Source organism: Triticum dicoccoides, chromosome 7A, assembly GCF_002162155.2.
Source record: "Triticum dicoccoides isolate Atlit2015 ecotype Zavitan chromosome 7A, WEW_v2.0, whole genome shotgun sequence".
In the NCBI taxonomy this organism is placed as follows: domain Eukaryota; kingdom Viridiplantae; phylum Streptophyta; class Magnoliopsida; order Poales; family Poaceae; genus Triticum; species Triticum dicoccoides.
In genome coordinates this window covers 149,513,562-149,528,845 of record NC_041392.1, presented here as the reverse complement: position 1 = coordinate 149,528,845, position 15,284 = coordinate 149,513,562, and the positions used below count along the sequence as shown (strand labels likewise).

General features: G+C 48.6%; 1 protein-coding gene across 1 annotated transcript; it reads right to left on the bottom strand.

Annotated features, from left to right (window-relative positions):
• Nucleotides 1-1,316: 1,316 nt before the first annotated feature.
• On the bottom strand, nt 1,317-3,212 carry LOC119331821 (transcription factor TCP15-like). Its single transcript, XM_037604991.1, has one exon. It carries the CDS (start codon nt 2,740-2,742, stop codon nt 1,543-1,545), a length of 1,200 nt encoding a protein of 399 aa, XP_037460888.1. The 5' UTR covers nt 2,743-3,212; the 3' UTR covers nt 1,317-1,542.
• Between the last annotated feature and the right edge of the window lie 12,072 nt (nt 3,213-15,284).

Below are 15,284 nucleotides of genomic sequence, written 5' to 3'. Positions count from 1 at the left end.
TTTAGAAAAATATTAATGCATGTTATAAAAAAAATACAAATCCGGTGATATAATTTTTTGTGACATGTATTAATATTTTTTAGTTGTATCTCTAATAATCAAAATTTGACATAAAATATAAAGAAGACTAAAAAACCAGGACGAAGATAGTACATACGTAATATGCTTTACGGTTGGACGAGAGAAGAGTACAAAGTGCTGGGCAATGGCATTGGCATGGCAGCCATGCATGTTTGTTAATGCCACTGTAGCTTCTCCAGTGGAGTTCGGACAATGAAGGGGCCGACTATCTATTAGTTGCCAGAAGAAAAAAAAACAGTTCAATCAATCACTTTCCCCTCCTTCCTCTGATCTCCATCCAACGGTACAGATGCCTTCTTCTTCCTTCAAGAAGTGCCACCCTCCGATTCTGGCCTGACCACTTGCCGTCGACACCTGTGGACGGCATCAATCTGCGCCACCGCACCCACCAACCCGACAGATTCGCCGCCGCCGCCACGACCTTCCCTCTAAATCCTACTGTACTCGACGTCGGCGACCATCCTGCACCCCCACACCGCGGCACCCGAATAAGTCAAGCCTCCGCCGCCTTCCGACCTTCCCTCTAAACCCCATCGTACTCCACATCAGCTACCACCCTGCACCCGAACCAATCAAGCCTTCGCCTTGCCTCTATGGCCTATCACGTCGTCATTGGTTCCGTCTCGTTGGCACCTTCCTCCTAGCTGAGTATGGATGTTGAAGTTAGTTGGAGTGTGGGGTGAGTGTGTGATAGATGGAACTCCTATTTACAACATTTCTTCTTGCGCTTCCAACTTGAAGAGGAAGAAGCATCTCTCTTTGCATCTTCAATAGATAGGAAAAAGGATCTTGACCTAAAGCCTTCGACCAAAGAAAGGGAGACTTGGTGAAGTCAGAGGTGGTTTTCCTTCCATAGATTCATGAAAGGACTTTTTGACACTAAGGTTTTAAATTGATCGACAAATGAATGACGAGTTGTTTAAGTTCCTGCTGAATCCACTATTATCGAGCCCTAGTCTGGACGTCGCGACCCCTTTCTCGGGCCTAGCTAGGTTCAGTGTGTGGGGAGGAATCAACTGGCGTGCCAAAAAAATTGCTGCTCCGTGCTTATTGCTCCCTCTTAGTTTGAAAAACGTTATTATATTATAAGACGGAGGGAGTAGCAAGCATGCAGAATTAATGGCGGCCATGCTTTGCATAATTTCTCTTCTCTCCAAGAATTTGTATTAAACCCTAATTGGCAAGATCCGGAGGATACAAATTAAAAAGAGAGAAAAAGAAAGTTCTTTAGATCGTTTGGCGATCCACCTATCTGGCTGCTTGCAGAGACTTTATAGCAAATAATTTGCCCTGATGCAATGAAATGCAAGTTGCAATCGTATGAACCGTGCAAGAATTTGGAGAAGGAACAAAGCCATAACAAGCGATCGAGTCAAGAACAGAAACAAACCAAAGAAGAACAAATCCAAAGACGAAAATTGGTAAGCCAAAGCTGTCGAACGGACCAGCGGTCACGAAGTCCTACGAGTCGCTGCCGCTCATGCTCTCGTTCGGCTCGCCACCCCCGTGCTGCAGATGCTGATGCTGATTCTGATGTTGATGGTGAGTAGTCCCTTCAGCTGCTCCATTGTGCCCCGCCACGGTGACCTCCGACGCCGCTGCATGCTGCCCACGGTACGCGTTGAGCGCGGCGAGGATCCCCATGTGCCCCTCGCCCGCTGCTGCTGATCCGCCGCCGCCGGCCTGGCCGAGTCCCAGCTGCTGCGCGTGCACTGCCATCGGCGCGGGGATGTTCATGAAATGTAGCCCGCTCGGCACGCCGCGGTACACGGTCGCCGAGCCGCCGCCGCCGCCGCTTCCGGGTTGCGGGAACGTCCAGATCGACTCGCCGCCACCGGCAGGCGCCGCTCCGGCGGCCTGGGCGTTGCTCGTCGGCACCATCCACACAGTGCCCGGCATTTGGCTCTGCGTGTACCCGGCCATCTGTTGCTGGTACTGTTGCTGCTGTTGCTGTTGGTGGTGATGATGTTGTTGTTGCTGCTGCTGCATTTCTTGCTCCCAACGCCGCTTCCTGGACAGTTCCGTGTTGGCCGCAGCCGTCGCCGACGACGGCGAAACGTCGAGGCCGACGCTTCCGGAGTGGAAGCTCAGCAGCAGCGGGGACGACGACGAGGTGGTGGTGGAGGCCGGGCTCTCGAGGCCACCGCCGAACCCGAGACCGACGAAGCGGTCCCACGCGTCCGCCCGTGGGCCACCTCCAAAGCGAGACCCCGGCAGGCCGGCGGCGCGGAGGTGGGCGGGTATGGTGGAGAGCATGGAGCCGGAGGAGCGGAGGGAGATGTTGAGAGATGTGAAGTTGGCCGGGATGGTGCCTGTGCCGGTGGCCGCGATCACAGCGGGCTCCGCCTGCTGCAGGAGCCACTCGATGGTCTCGCCGTCCGTCTTGTGCCCCAGTTCCCGCGTCAGCTGGAACACCCGCGCCGCGCAGATCGCCGGCATCCGGATGCGGCGGCCGCGCCCGTCCACCTTCGTATGCCGGTCCTTGCTCGTGGTCCGCTTAGGCGGTGCCGCCTTCCGCACCTGCAGCTCCCCCGTCGCCGACCCATTCGTCCCGAGCCCAGCAGCCGGGGAGATGGAGCACGGATGCTCCTCCTTCTTCTCGAGGAGCTGCAGGGGGAAGTTGGGGCGGCGACCTCCACCGGCGTCCCCGGTAACGTCCATGGTCTCGATTAGGCCATAGACATATACACACGAGAACACACGGTGCTGTCTTTTGGTTGGGGGAAGTTGAGCGGTGGGTTCGGTGACGTACCGAGCTGTTCTTGTGGGGTTTTGCTCAGCTGGTTAGGTGATGTGGGGACGGCGGTGGTGGCGGCGGCGGCGGCGCTAAGAGTGAGAAAGAGATCGAACAGGAGAGAGAGAGAGAGGGGGGAGCTAGCTGTTAGGGAAACACTCTAGCTAGGTTGGCGAGAAATATTTTTCATATGGTAGTATGATGATGAGAGAGAGATGGGCGCCCGTGGAGATCAATCAACAAGCACTATTTTATGGTGTTTTGGTGGGTGTGCCTCGTCTGTGCGCTGCAGGGAAGACGATGGCTGGAGGAGGGGGAGGAGCATATGATAGGGAAGGGGAGCGAAGGTGGAGAGAGAGAGAGGGGGGAGAGAGAGCGAGGGAGAACATCAAGGCAGGAGATGATGGTGTACTTTGTCGGGATTGGAGGAGAGAGATCACGACGCATTAAAGGTATGTTTTAGAGAGAGAGGATAAGGAGGACGGGAGCGAAATCATTAGCTACACTTTAGCTCTTGTTGGCGGTAACGAAAAGGCCCGCCAGAGAAAAAAAAAGTCACTTCTTTGTATAGGTTTCACAAAATATATGTACTCCCTCCGTAAACAAATATAAAAACCTTTAGATCATTAAAATAAAATAATGATCTAAACATTTTTATATTTCTTTACAACAAGAGTATTTTTTTATACTCCTCGGCTCCTATGAGTATCCTGATAAACTGAATCGACAAGTCTTGAGATTGAGTAAGTAATCATATGTGTCTAGTTAACGACGGAAACATGGCCACTAAATGAAAATTATTCCATCTTTATAAGATGTGGATACGTCTTCAACGTATCTATAATTTTTGATTGCTCCATGCTATATTATCTACTATTTTGGATTATATTGGGCTTTATTTTCCACTTTTATATTATTTTTGGGACTAACCTATTAACCGGAGGCCCAGCCCAGAATTGATGTTTTTTTGCCTATTTTTGTGTTTCAGATAAACGGAATATCAAACGGAGTCCAAACAGAATAAAATATTCGGGAACGTGATCCAGGAGACTTGGACCCTGCTCCAAGGAAAAAAAGAGGCGGTCACGAGGGTGGTGGGCGCGCCCCCCTAGGGCGCGCCCCCTGCCTCGTGGGCCCCTCGTTGCTCCTCCGATGTACTTCTTCCTCCTATATATACACACGTACCCCCAAACGATCAGAACAGGAGCCAAAAACCTAATTCCACCGCCGCAACTTTCTGTATCCATGAGATCCCATCTTGGGGCCTGTTCCGGAGCTCCGCCGGAAGAGGGCCGTCATCACGGAGGGCTTCTACATCATCCTAGCCCCTCCGATGAAGTGTGAGTAGTTTACCTCAGACCTTCGGGTCCATAGTTAGTAGCTACATGACTTCTTCTCTCTCTTTGAATCTCAATACAAAGTTCTCCCCCTCTCTTGTGGAGATCTATTCGATGTAATCTTCTTTTTGCGATGTGTTTGTTGAGACCGATGAATTGTGGGTTTATGATCAAGTCTATCTATGAATAATATTTGAATCTTCTCTGAATTCTTTTATGTATGATTGGTTATCTTTACATGTCTCTTCGAATTATCCATTTGGTTTGGCCAACTAGATTGGTAGTTCTTGCCATGGGAGAAGTGCTTAGCTTTGGGTTCGATCTTGCGGTGTCCTTACCCAGTGACAAAAGGGGCAGCAAGGCACGTATTGTATCATTGCCATCGAGGATAACAAGATGGGGTTTATTTCATATTGCATGAATTTATCTCTCTACATCCTGTCATCTTGCTTAAGGCGTTACCCTGTTTTTAACTTAATACTCTAGATGCATGCTGGATAGCGGTCGATGAGTGGAGTAATAGTAGTAGATGCAGAATCGTTTCGATCTACTTGTCACGGACGTGATGCCTATATACATGATCATGCCTAGATATTCTCATAACTATGCTCAATTCTGTCAATTGCTCAACAGTAATTTGTTCACCCACCGTAGAATACTTATGCTCTTGAGAGAAGCCACTAGTAAAACCTATGGCCCCCGGGTCTATTTGTAACGCCCCAGATATAACTTTCCCAATTTGTACTCCAACTCTTGCCGTTTCCGGCGTTAAGTTATATTTATTTCTCGGGTTCAGGTCTTTGTCTCCGTGTGTTGTTTTCGTTTTCATGCATATCATATCATGTCATCATGTGCATTGCATTCGCATACGTGTTCATCTCATGCATTCGAGCATTTTTCCCGTTGTCCATTTTGCATTCCGGTGCTTCGTTCTCCTCCGGTGGTCATTTCTAGCTTTCTTTCGTGTGTGGGGATTAAATATTTCCGGATTGGACCGAGACTTGTCATGCGGCCTTGGTTTACTACCGGTAGACCGCCTGTCAAGTTTCGTATCATTTGGACTTCGTTTGATACTCCAACGGTTAACCGAGGGACCGAAAAGGCCTCGTGTGTGTTGCAGCCCAACACCCCTCAAATTTGGCCCAAAACCCACCAAACTCTGTTCCATCATCTAGAGCGTTCGATCACGATCGCGTGGCCGAAAACCGCACCTCATTTGGACTCTCCTAACTCCACTTATGCCTATAAATAGAACCCCTTCGTTTTCGGATCAATCTTCCCCCGAAACCCTAGTCTAAAAAAAAACGCATCCCGCCACCGACGGACACGTCCGCCCCCGGCCGGACGCGTCCGCCACCGCGCCCAGCCAGCCGCATCACGACACGTGGCACGCCTGCCCGCCGCCGCCGCCGGCCCGGGAGAGCCCGCGAACGGCCCCCCGAGCCCAACGCCTCCGCGCCGCCGCCCGACTTCTTCGCCTCCCTCGCACTCGGTGGCCGGAGCTGCCCCGCGCGCCGCCGGAGCTGCACCGACCTCGACGCCGGCTGGCGACCGCTGCTCGCCGCCACCATCGCCGCCGCCCCGCCCGGCGCCGAGCCCGCGCCACCGACCTCGCCACCGCCGCCCATCGTCGGATCCGGCCGGCCCCGTCGTCCTCCTCCTCCTCCCCACGTCCGGCCTCCTTCCCCGACATTTTCGGTGACCTCGAGCTACAGTAGCCCGGCCAACCTCGGTTTCCGCGCTGCCCGGATCTCAGATCTGAGATCTGAGATATTTTGAACGGTTGACTTTTTCCCCTCCAACCCTAATTTTCGAGCAATCTTTGACCTGTCATATCTCCGCATCCATAGCTCTGTTTTGGACATATATTATATCAAAATGTTCGTCTGGAAGAGTACATCATTTCATTCCATTGCATCATTTTTATTTGAGTTCATCTTGATACCCGAAATGCTTCTAGAAGGAGGCTTCATGAGATAATTGTCAGATCTGCTAGTTCATCTTAGGCTTTTGTCATTTTTGCCATGATTTTTCAGTGCATGATATGCCTGTGAGTCCTTCATATGTTTTATTAAGCATTTTGTCTTCTTTCCAGAGGTGCAATCCATGCATTTTTAGGATGTGTGTGGTGACTTGTGCAAGCTTGCAAAGAGAGGCACCTGGGAAATGTGTTTTCAGGGACAGTTGTTTTCACCAAGTCTGGGATTATTTAGTTCATGATGCCATATGTTTAGCTTGTTTCCTAATGATCCGTGCCTCTTTTGAGGATGATCAGTAAGGGACTTTTGTTAATCATATTATGCTCTATCCATCCATGTCTTTACTTGCAAGTTTGGTGCACCCTAGCTTGAGTCAATCGAGCTCAACTTTTGCTTCGTTGTGTATTTGGGCAGATCGTTAACTTGTTTGCGATTTTTCCGGTGCTATTGTAGTTGATCCATGCATGCTATGCCATTGTTCTTGCCATGTCTAGTTAGCATTTTGTGTCTTCTTAATGGATGTATGCTTGCCTTGCCATGACTCGCACCGTAGTGAGTGCATCGAGCTTGTTTACATGCCTTCGTGAGTTAAATTTCAGCATGTCTCAGTTTTCACTAAGTCTGAAAACTGATTGTGTTTGAGCTATGTTCGTGGGCTCGTTAGTATATTTTGTGAACCCTTTTGGCCCCAGGTCACTTTGGGTCTTTTGTTAAGATTGTTGAGTAGCTCCATGCCATGTTCTTACTTGTCATAATCAGGTCATGTATCATGTTGTTTTGCTGCTCCGAAGAGAGCATCGTGGTCTGAAATTTCAGACTAGTGTTAATTTCACTAAGTCTGAAATCTGTTTTGCATTTTCGTTTTTGCCATGCTTGTTTGAACCTCTTAATGGATGATTTGGCCGTGGCTCAGTGCTAGTCTTTTGATAAGCGTCTTGTGTACATCCCTGCCATGTATTTTGTTGTCTTTTTTGGTGGCTGTAGCATGTTCATTTCATTGCATTTAGATGCCTACTTGCTGTAAATCGCAGACCGGTGTCATATCTTAAAACGCTTGCCATTTCCAAACCGTAACTCCGATTCCAATGGTCTTTATATCGTTTTCAAGCGATTTCATCCCCCCTATCCAGTGGCACACTTGGTTTTCCAAGTTGAGGCCAGGTTCATGCATTTCCTGTCACATCTTGCATTTTGCATCCCGCATCGCATCCCGCATAGCATGTCATCTTTGCATCTTATTGTTTGTCCTTGCACGTGGTTGATTGTATCCTTGTTGCTTGTTTCTGTTGTTTGGGTAGATCCGGGAGACGAGTTCGTTAACGAGGAGCCCGTTGAGTGTGCTTTTGAGGATCCAGTCAACTCTGACAGCTTTGCAGGCAAGATGATCATACCCTCGAAATCACTACTATCTTTGCTATGCTAGTTTGCTCGCTCTTGCTATGCCAATGCTATGATGCTTACCTTTTGCTTGTCAGCCTCGCAATTGCCATGTTGAACCTCTAACCCACCTTGTCCTAGCAAACCATTGATTGGCCATGTTACCGCTTTGCTCAGCCCTTCTTATAGCGTTGCTAGTTGCAGGTGAAGATTGGAGCCGTTCCTTATTGGATCATTTATTTACTTGTTGGGATATCATTATATTGCTATGTTATATTAATGCATCTGTATACTTGGTAAAGGGTGGAAGGCTCGGCCTCTCGCCTAGTGTTTTGTTCCACTCTTGCCGCCCTAGTTTCCGTCATATCGGTGTTATGTTCCCGGATTTTTGCGTCCCTCACGCGGTTGGGATATAATGGGAACCCCTTGATAGTTCGCCTTGATTAAAGCTTTTCCAGCAATGCCCAACATTGGTTTTACCATTTGCCACCTACCCTCTTTTCCCTTGGGTTTCCGGAGCCCGAGGGTCATCTTTATTTTAGCCCCCCACGGGCCAGTGCTCCTCTGAGTGTTGGTCCGAACTAGAGCCCTGTGCAGCACCACCTCAGGGAAACTCAAGGGCTGGTTTTAGCTGTACGGATTGCTCATCTGAGTGTGCCCTGAGAACGAGATATGTGCAGCTCCTATCGGGATTTGTCGGCACATTCGAGCGGTGTTGCTGGACTTTTTTTAACCTGTCGAATCATCTTGTTGTACCGGGATACCGAGTCTGATCGGTGTGTCTTGGGTGGAGGTCTATTCCTTCGTTGACCGTGAGAGCTTGTCATGGGCTAAGTTGGGACTCCCCTGCAGGGATTGAACTTTCGAAAGCCGTGCCCGCGGTTATGGGCAGATGGGAATTTGTTAATGTCCGGTTGTAGATAACTTGAACTAAACTTAATTAAAATGAATCAACTTTGTGTGTTACCGTGATGGCCCCTTCTCGGCGGAGTCCGGGAAGTGGACACGGTGTTGGAGTTATGCTTGCGTAGGCTGTTCCTCTAGATTCTCGCTCGCGCTTTGCCTCCTCTTCTCGCTCTCTTTTGCGTATAAGTTAGCACCACATATGCTAGTCACTTGCTGCAGCTCCACATATACTTGACTTATCCTTCCTATAAGCTTAAATAGTTTTGATCGCGAGGGTGCGAGATTGCTGAGTCCCTGTGGCTCACAGATACTATAACTCCAGATGCAGGTCCAGGTGTTTTCGCTCCAGGTGACGAGTACGAGCTGAAGTGGGAGTTCGACGAGGACTCTCAGCGTTACTACGTGTCTTTTCCTGATGATCAGTAGTGGTGCCTAGTTGGGGTTCGATTCAGGGCCTTGTCGCATGTTGGGTTCTTTTCTATTTTGGCGCCATAGTCGGGCCATGAGTGTTTGAATGATGGATGTTATTTATGTACTTTGATGTGATGTGGCGAGTGTAAGCCAACTATGTATCTCCCCTTTTATTACTATATTACATGGGATGTTTGTGATGATTGCCTAACTTGCGACATTGCTTTCAATGCGGTTATGTCTCTAAGTCATGCCTCGACACGTGGGAGCTATAGCCGCATCGAGGGCATTACAAGTTGGTAATCAGAGCCTTCCCCGACCTTAGGAGCCCCATTGCTTGATCGTTTTTAGAAGCCGAGTTGTGTCTAGAAAAATGTTTTGAGTCATTTAGGAAATATATATCGGAGAGCTTAGGAATTCTTTTTACTTCCCAGTCTCCTCATCGCTTTGGTAAGGCATCCTGACGTAGAGTTTTGACTCTTCTCTTCTCAAATTTCACTAAAAAAATTTTAGGATCACACGAGTATCTTGGATTTGTTCCGATGGCTTATGATGAGAATACTGTCTTGGTGCCTCCTGTCAGGGGTTTAGTGGAAGTGTCCCGGGGAGTTGAGCTCTGAGGTGTTGTCATCATAATTTTATCGTTGCAATTCTGGAATACTTGAGATATGTTTGCCGACATCGAAAATCTCTTTTATGCAGTTCGTTGGTGAGATAACCTCAACGCCACCCAGTACTGGGGCGGGAGTTCGGGAGTATCGCCATAACTTGTATAACGGATGCTTTTCGAAGGTTGAGGTAGATGGTTTCCGAAGGTTGCTTGGTTATGTGTTGAAGGATGGATACAGCTGGATGTAGGAATTGCTAGTTTGGGTGAGATATTATGCTTCCCCTCTATCCCCAACACCTGATTCAATAACCGGAAAATTTCGGGAGTTTCATAGGTGGGAATTCTCATAGCTCTAGTTCTTCTTCCACGGATATTGGTTTGAGATTGGGATTTCTTACCGATTATTCGTTCTTGATCCGTACCTTGTTGATTTAATTCTTCTACCTAATTCTACGTGGCTTTGCAATTTAGGGATATGTGACCACTTCAAGAGAAAAGCATTCGTTCATTTTGTTCGGATGTGAAGACTTTATGTTGCAATTTTCGTTCCGTTGGATTCAGCTTCAATATTTTTGTCTATCAATGTGCTAATGGTGGTCAACCTCTTCAGGATGGCTCCTCCAACGCGCACGACTCCGAATCCTGATCCGCCACCACCTCCTCCTCCTCCGGAAGCATGGCAAGCTGTGATGGCCGCTACTAATGCAAACACACAGTTGATCATGCAAATCCTCCAAGAGCAAAATCAAGGCAGGCAAGGGAATCAAGGCAACAATCAGCACCACTTTGCTACACTGAACCAGTTCCTTGCGAATGGGCCAAAGACGTTCAGCAGTTGTGTTGAGGCTTCCGATGCTGACGATTGGCTTGTGGATCTGGGCAAGCATTTTGAATGCAGCAACGTCAGGCCTGAAGATTTCATCAAGTTCGCTTCTTTCCAGCTCAAAGATCAGGCAGCAGAATGGTTCCAGCAGTACAAGGATTCCAGAGGTGGACGTTTGATCACTTGGGATGATTTCCGTCAAGATTTCCAAGCTCATCACATCCCTCAAAGTGTGGTTGAGAGTAAGCGTTAGGAATTCCGCAATCTGAAGCAAGGCTCTTTGTCTGTCTATGACTACAACAAGCTGTTCCAGAAGCTCGCCCGCTTTGCCAAGCAGGACGTCCCAGATGAGAAGAGCATGATATACCAGTTCAGGGGTGGCCTCAGAGAAGAAATTCAGCTCGCTCTTCTCCTCTTTGAGCCGTTGAGATACGATGCGTTCTACAACATGGCACTGAAGCAAGAGGCTGCTCAGTTGAGGTGTGATGCTTCCAGGAAGCGAGCCAGAGATGCTATTCCTTCTTCCTCTACTCAAGTGGCCAAGCAGCAGAAGTATTGGCTTCCTCCTCCCCCGTTCTGTCAGCCGTATCAGCAGAAGAGCAAAGGTGGCAGTGGTTCCTCCCACCCACCCAACCCAGGCTTTCAGAACAAGTCTTCGTCTCAACCTCCAAGACCGAGTGCTCCGTACCACAGTCCGCTTTCAGAGGTCACGTGCAACAAGTGACAAGAAAAGGGTCACTACGCCAACAAGTGTTTCAACCATAGGCGTCTTCCTCCTCCTCCTCCTGTGAGATCGGCAAGTACAGCTGTGGTCAAGCATAATCCCAAGCATGCCAAGGTCAATATGGTGAATGCAGCTCAGGCAGAGGATTCTTCAGATGTCATCATGGGTAACCTTCCTGTTAATGATATTCCTGCAAAAGTACTTTTTGATACTGGTGCATCGCATTGTTTCATCTCGAGACCTTTTGCTTCCAAGCATGATTTTGTTACTCAAATGTTGCCGAGACCGTTGTCTATTGACTCTCCGGCCAGTCTGTTGACATCTCGAGTATGCGTTCCGGATGTTACAATCACTTTGGGCGACTACAAGTTTCTCTCTTCTCCGGTGGTTCTTGGTGACTCTGATATTGATCTTATTCTCGGAATGGATTGGCTTTCCAAGCACAAGGCTCAGCTTGATTGTGCTGCAAGGCAGATTCAATTGACTCATTCGTCTGAGGATGTAATTGTCTTTGCCGCTCGTGATGATACCATCCGTCTGTTTTCTCTCAATGAGAAGGGTGAATTGGACGCTATCTCGCAAATTCCAGTCGTTTGTGAGTATCAAGACGTCTTTCCAGAAGAGCTCCCAGGAATGCCTCCGCACCGGCCAGTTGAATTCGTTATTGATCTTGAGCCCGACACAAAACCTATGTGCAAGCGTCCTTACAAGCTCGGACCTGAAGAGTTGAAGGAGCTGAAGAAACAACTCGATGAGCAAGAGAGAATGGGTCTCATCCGGCCTAGTTCTTCTCCGTGGGGTTGTGGTGTTCTTTTTGTGAAGAAGAAGGATGGATCAGACCGACTTTGTGTTGATTACCGTCCAGTGAACAAGAAGACCATCAAGAATAAATACCCACTTCCCAACATCAATGAGCTATTCGAACAACTCAAAGGTGCTCAAGTATTCTCCAAGCTTGATCTCCATATGGGTTATCATCAGATTCGTATCCGTGAACAAGATATTCCCAAGACGGCGTTCAGAACAAGCTTTGGTTCATATGAATACACTGTCATGTCTTTTGGCCTCGTCAATGCTCCTCCGACGTTCTCTCGAATGATGAACTTCATCTTCAACGCCTACATCAATGACTTCGTTTTGGTCTATCTCGACGACATTCTGGTTTTCTCCAAGAACAAGGAAGATCATGCCAAACACTTGCGTTTGGTTCTCGATAAGCTCAGGGAACATCAGTTCTACGCCAAGTTCTCCAAGTGTGAATTTTGGCTCGATGAGGTTCTTTATCTTGGTCATATCATCTCTGCCAAGGGCATTGCCGTGAATCCTGAGAAGGTGTCTGCAATTGTGAAGTGGGAACCTCCTCAGAACGTGAAGCAACTCCGTAGTTTCCTTGGTCTCGCAAGCTATTGCCGAAGATTCGTTGAAAACTTTTCTAAGATCCCAAAGCGTCTCTCAAATCTTCTTTAGAAGCACGTCAAGTACGTTTGGTCTCTGGAGTGTGATATTGCTTTCAACACTTTGAAAGAGAAGTTGATCACTGCTCCAGTTTTGACTCCGCCTGATGAATCCAAACCGTACGAGGTCTTTTGTGATGCATCTCTCCAAGGTCTCGGTGCAGATTTGATGCAAGAGAAGAAAGTTGTTGCTTATACCTCTCGCCAGTTGAAGCCAAATGAGAAGAACTACCCCACTCATGATCTCGAGTTGGCGGCAGTTGTGCATGCTCTGTTGACTTGGAGACATCTTCTATTGGGAAGAAAAGTGGATATTTTTACTGATCACAAGAGTCTCAAGTACATCTTCACTCAGCCTAATCTCAACCTCAGGCAGACTCGATGGGTCGAAATGATTCAAGAGTATAATCCGAGTATCGAGTATACTCCAGGCAAGGCTAATGTGATTGCTGACGCTTTGAGCAGAAAAGCGTATTGCAACAGTCTGATTCTTAAGCCTTATCAACCCGAGCTTTGTGAAGCTTTCCGCAAACTGAACCTGCAAGTTGTTCCTCAAGGTTTCCTCGCCAACCTTCAAGTCTCTCCCACCTTAGAAGACCAAATTCGCCAAGCCCAGCTTCTTGATGCTATGGTGAAAAAGGTGAAGATTGGGATTGCCAAGAGTCAGTCCAAGTACAAGTGCTACCGCCTTGATGACAAGGACACTCTCTTCTTCTAGGATCGAATTGTTGTACCCAAAGGCGAACTCCGTAAAGTGATCATGAACGAGGCTCACAATTCTCTCCTCTCCATCCACCCTGGGAGTACGAAGATGTATCAGGACCTCAAGCAAGCTTATTGGTGGACTCGAATGAAGCGTGAGATCGCTCAATTCGTGAATGAATGTGATGTCTGCAGAAGAGTGAAGGCAGAACACCAAAGGCCAGCAGGTCTACTCCAACCTCTTGCCATTCCAGAATGGAAGTTTGACCACATTGAAATGGACTTCGTGACTGGGTTTCCAAAGTCCAAGCGTGGCAATGATGCTATATTCGTTGTCATCGACAAGCTCACCAAAGTGGCTCATTTTCTGCCTCTCAAAGAGTCGATCACTGCAGATCAATTGGCGGAACTCTATACCTCTCGTATTGTCTCTCTGCATGGTATTCCTCAAGTGATATCTTCAGACCTTGGCAGCATCTTTACCTCTAAGTTTTGGGATTCTTTTCAGAAGGCCATGGGCACCAACATCCGCTTCAGCACTGCTTTCCATCCTCAAACAAGCGGTCAAGTCGAGCGTGTCAACCAGATTCTTGAAGATATGCTCAGGGCTTGTGTGATCTCCTTCGACATGAAGTGGGAAGATTGTCTTCCTTATGCTGAATTTTCCTACAACAACAGTTTTCAAGCAAGTTCGGGCAAGGCCCCATTTGAAATTCTGTATGGCAGGAAGTGCCGTACCCCTCTCAACTGGTCTGAAACCTCAAAGCTGGGTAATGACTTAATCATAGAGGCAGAGGAAATGTGCAAAGTCATTCGTGATAACCTCAAAGCAGCCCAATCCCGCCAGAAGAGCTACTATGATAGTAAGCACCGTGATTTGGCTTTCGAGATCGGAGATCATGTTTACCTCCGCGTCTCTCCTATGAAAGGTACTCGTCGCTTCGGTATCAAAGGGAAGCTTGCCCCTAGATACGTGGGACCTTTCAAGATTGTCAGCAAGAGAGGCGACCTCGCCTATCAACTCGAGCTTCCTTCAAACTTTGCAAATGTTCATGATGTGTTCCACGTCTCTCAGCTTCGGAAGTGCTTCAAGACACCTGACCGCACAGTCAACTTAGAGGACATTGAGCTCCAAGAAGATCTCTCCTATCGTGAGCACCAAGTTGCTATTCTTGAAGAGACTGAACGCAAGACCCGCAACAAGTCAATCAAATTTCTCAAAGTCAAGTGGTCTCACCATTCCGACCGTGAAGCTACCTGGGAATGCGAGGATCACCTCCGTTCTGAGTACCCGGCATTCTTTCAGTCCTAGATCTCGGACGAGATCTTTTCGTAGTGGTGGAGTGTTGTAACGCTCCAGATATAACTTTCCCAATTTGTACTCCAACTCTTGCCGTTTCCGGCGTTAAGTTATATTTATTTCTCGGGTTCGGATCTTTGTCTCCGTGTGTTGTTTTCGTTTTCATGCATCTCATATCATGTCATCATGTGCATTGCATTCACATACGTGTTCATCTCATGCATTCGAGCATTTTTGCCGTTGTCCGTTTTGCATTCCGGCGCTTCGTTCTCCTCCGGTGGTCATTTCTAGCTTTCTTTCGCGTGTGGGGATTAAACATTTCCGGATTAGACCGAGACTTGTCATGCGGCCTTGGTTTACTACCGGTAGACCGCCTGTCAAGTTTCGTATCATTTGGACTTCGTTCGATACTCCAACGGTTAACCGAGGGACCGAAAAGGCCTCGTGTGTGTTGCAGCCCAACACCCATCAAATTTGGCCCAAAACCCACCAAACTCTGTTTCATCATCTAGAGCGTTCGATCACGATCGCGTGGCCGAAAACCGCACCTCATTTGGACTCTCCTAGCTCCACTTATGCCTATAAATAGAACCCCTTCGTTTTCGGGTCTCTCTTCCCCCGAAACCCTAGTCTAAAAAAAGCGCATCCCGCCACCGACGGACACGTCCGCTCCCGGCCGAACGCGTCCGCCACCACACCCAGCCAGCTGCATCGCGACACGTGGCACGCCTGCCCGCCGCCGCCGCCGGCCCGGGAGAGCCCGCGAACGGCCCCCCGAGCCCAACGCCTCCGCGCCGCCGCCCGACTTCTTCGCCTCCCTCGCGCCCGATGGCCGGAGCTGCCCCG

What these genes read in the sequence shown, in the direction of transcription:
- LOC119331821 (XM_037604991.1), bottom strand. Translation starts at nt 2,742, where the DNA reads ATGGACGTTACCGGGGACGCCGGTGGAGGTCGCCGCCCCAACTTCCCC.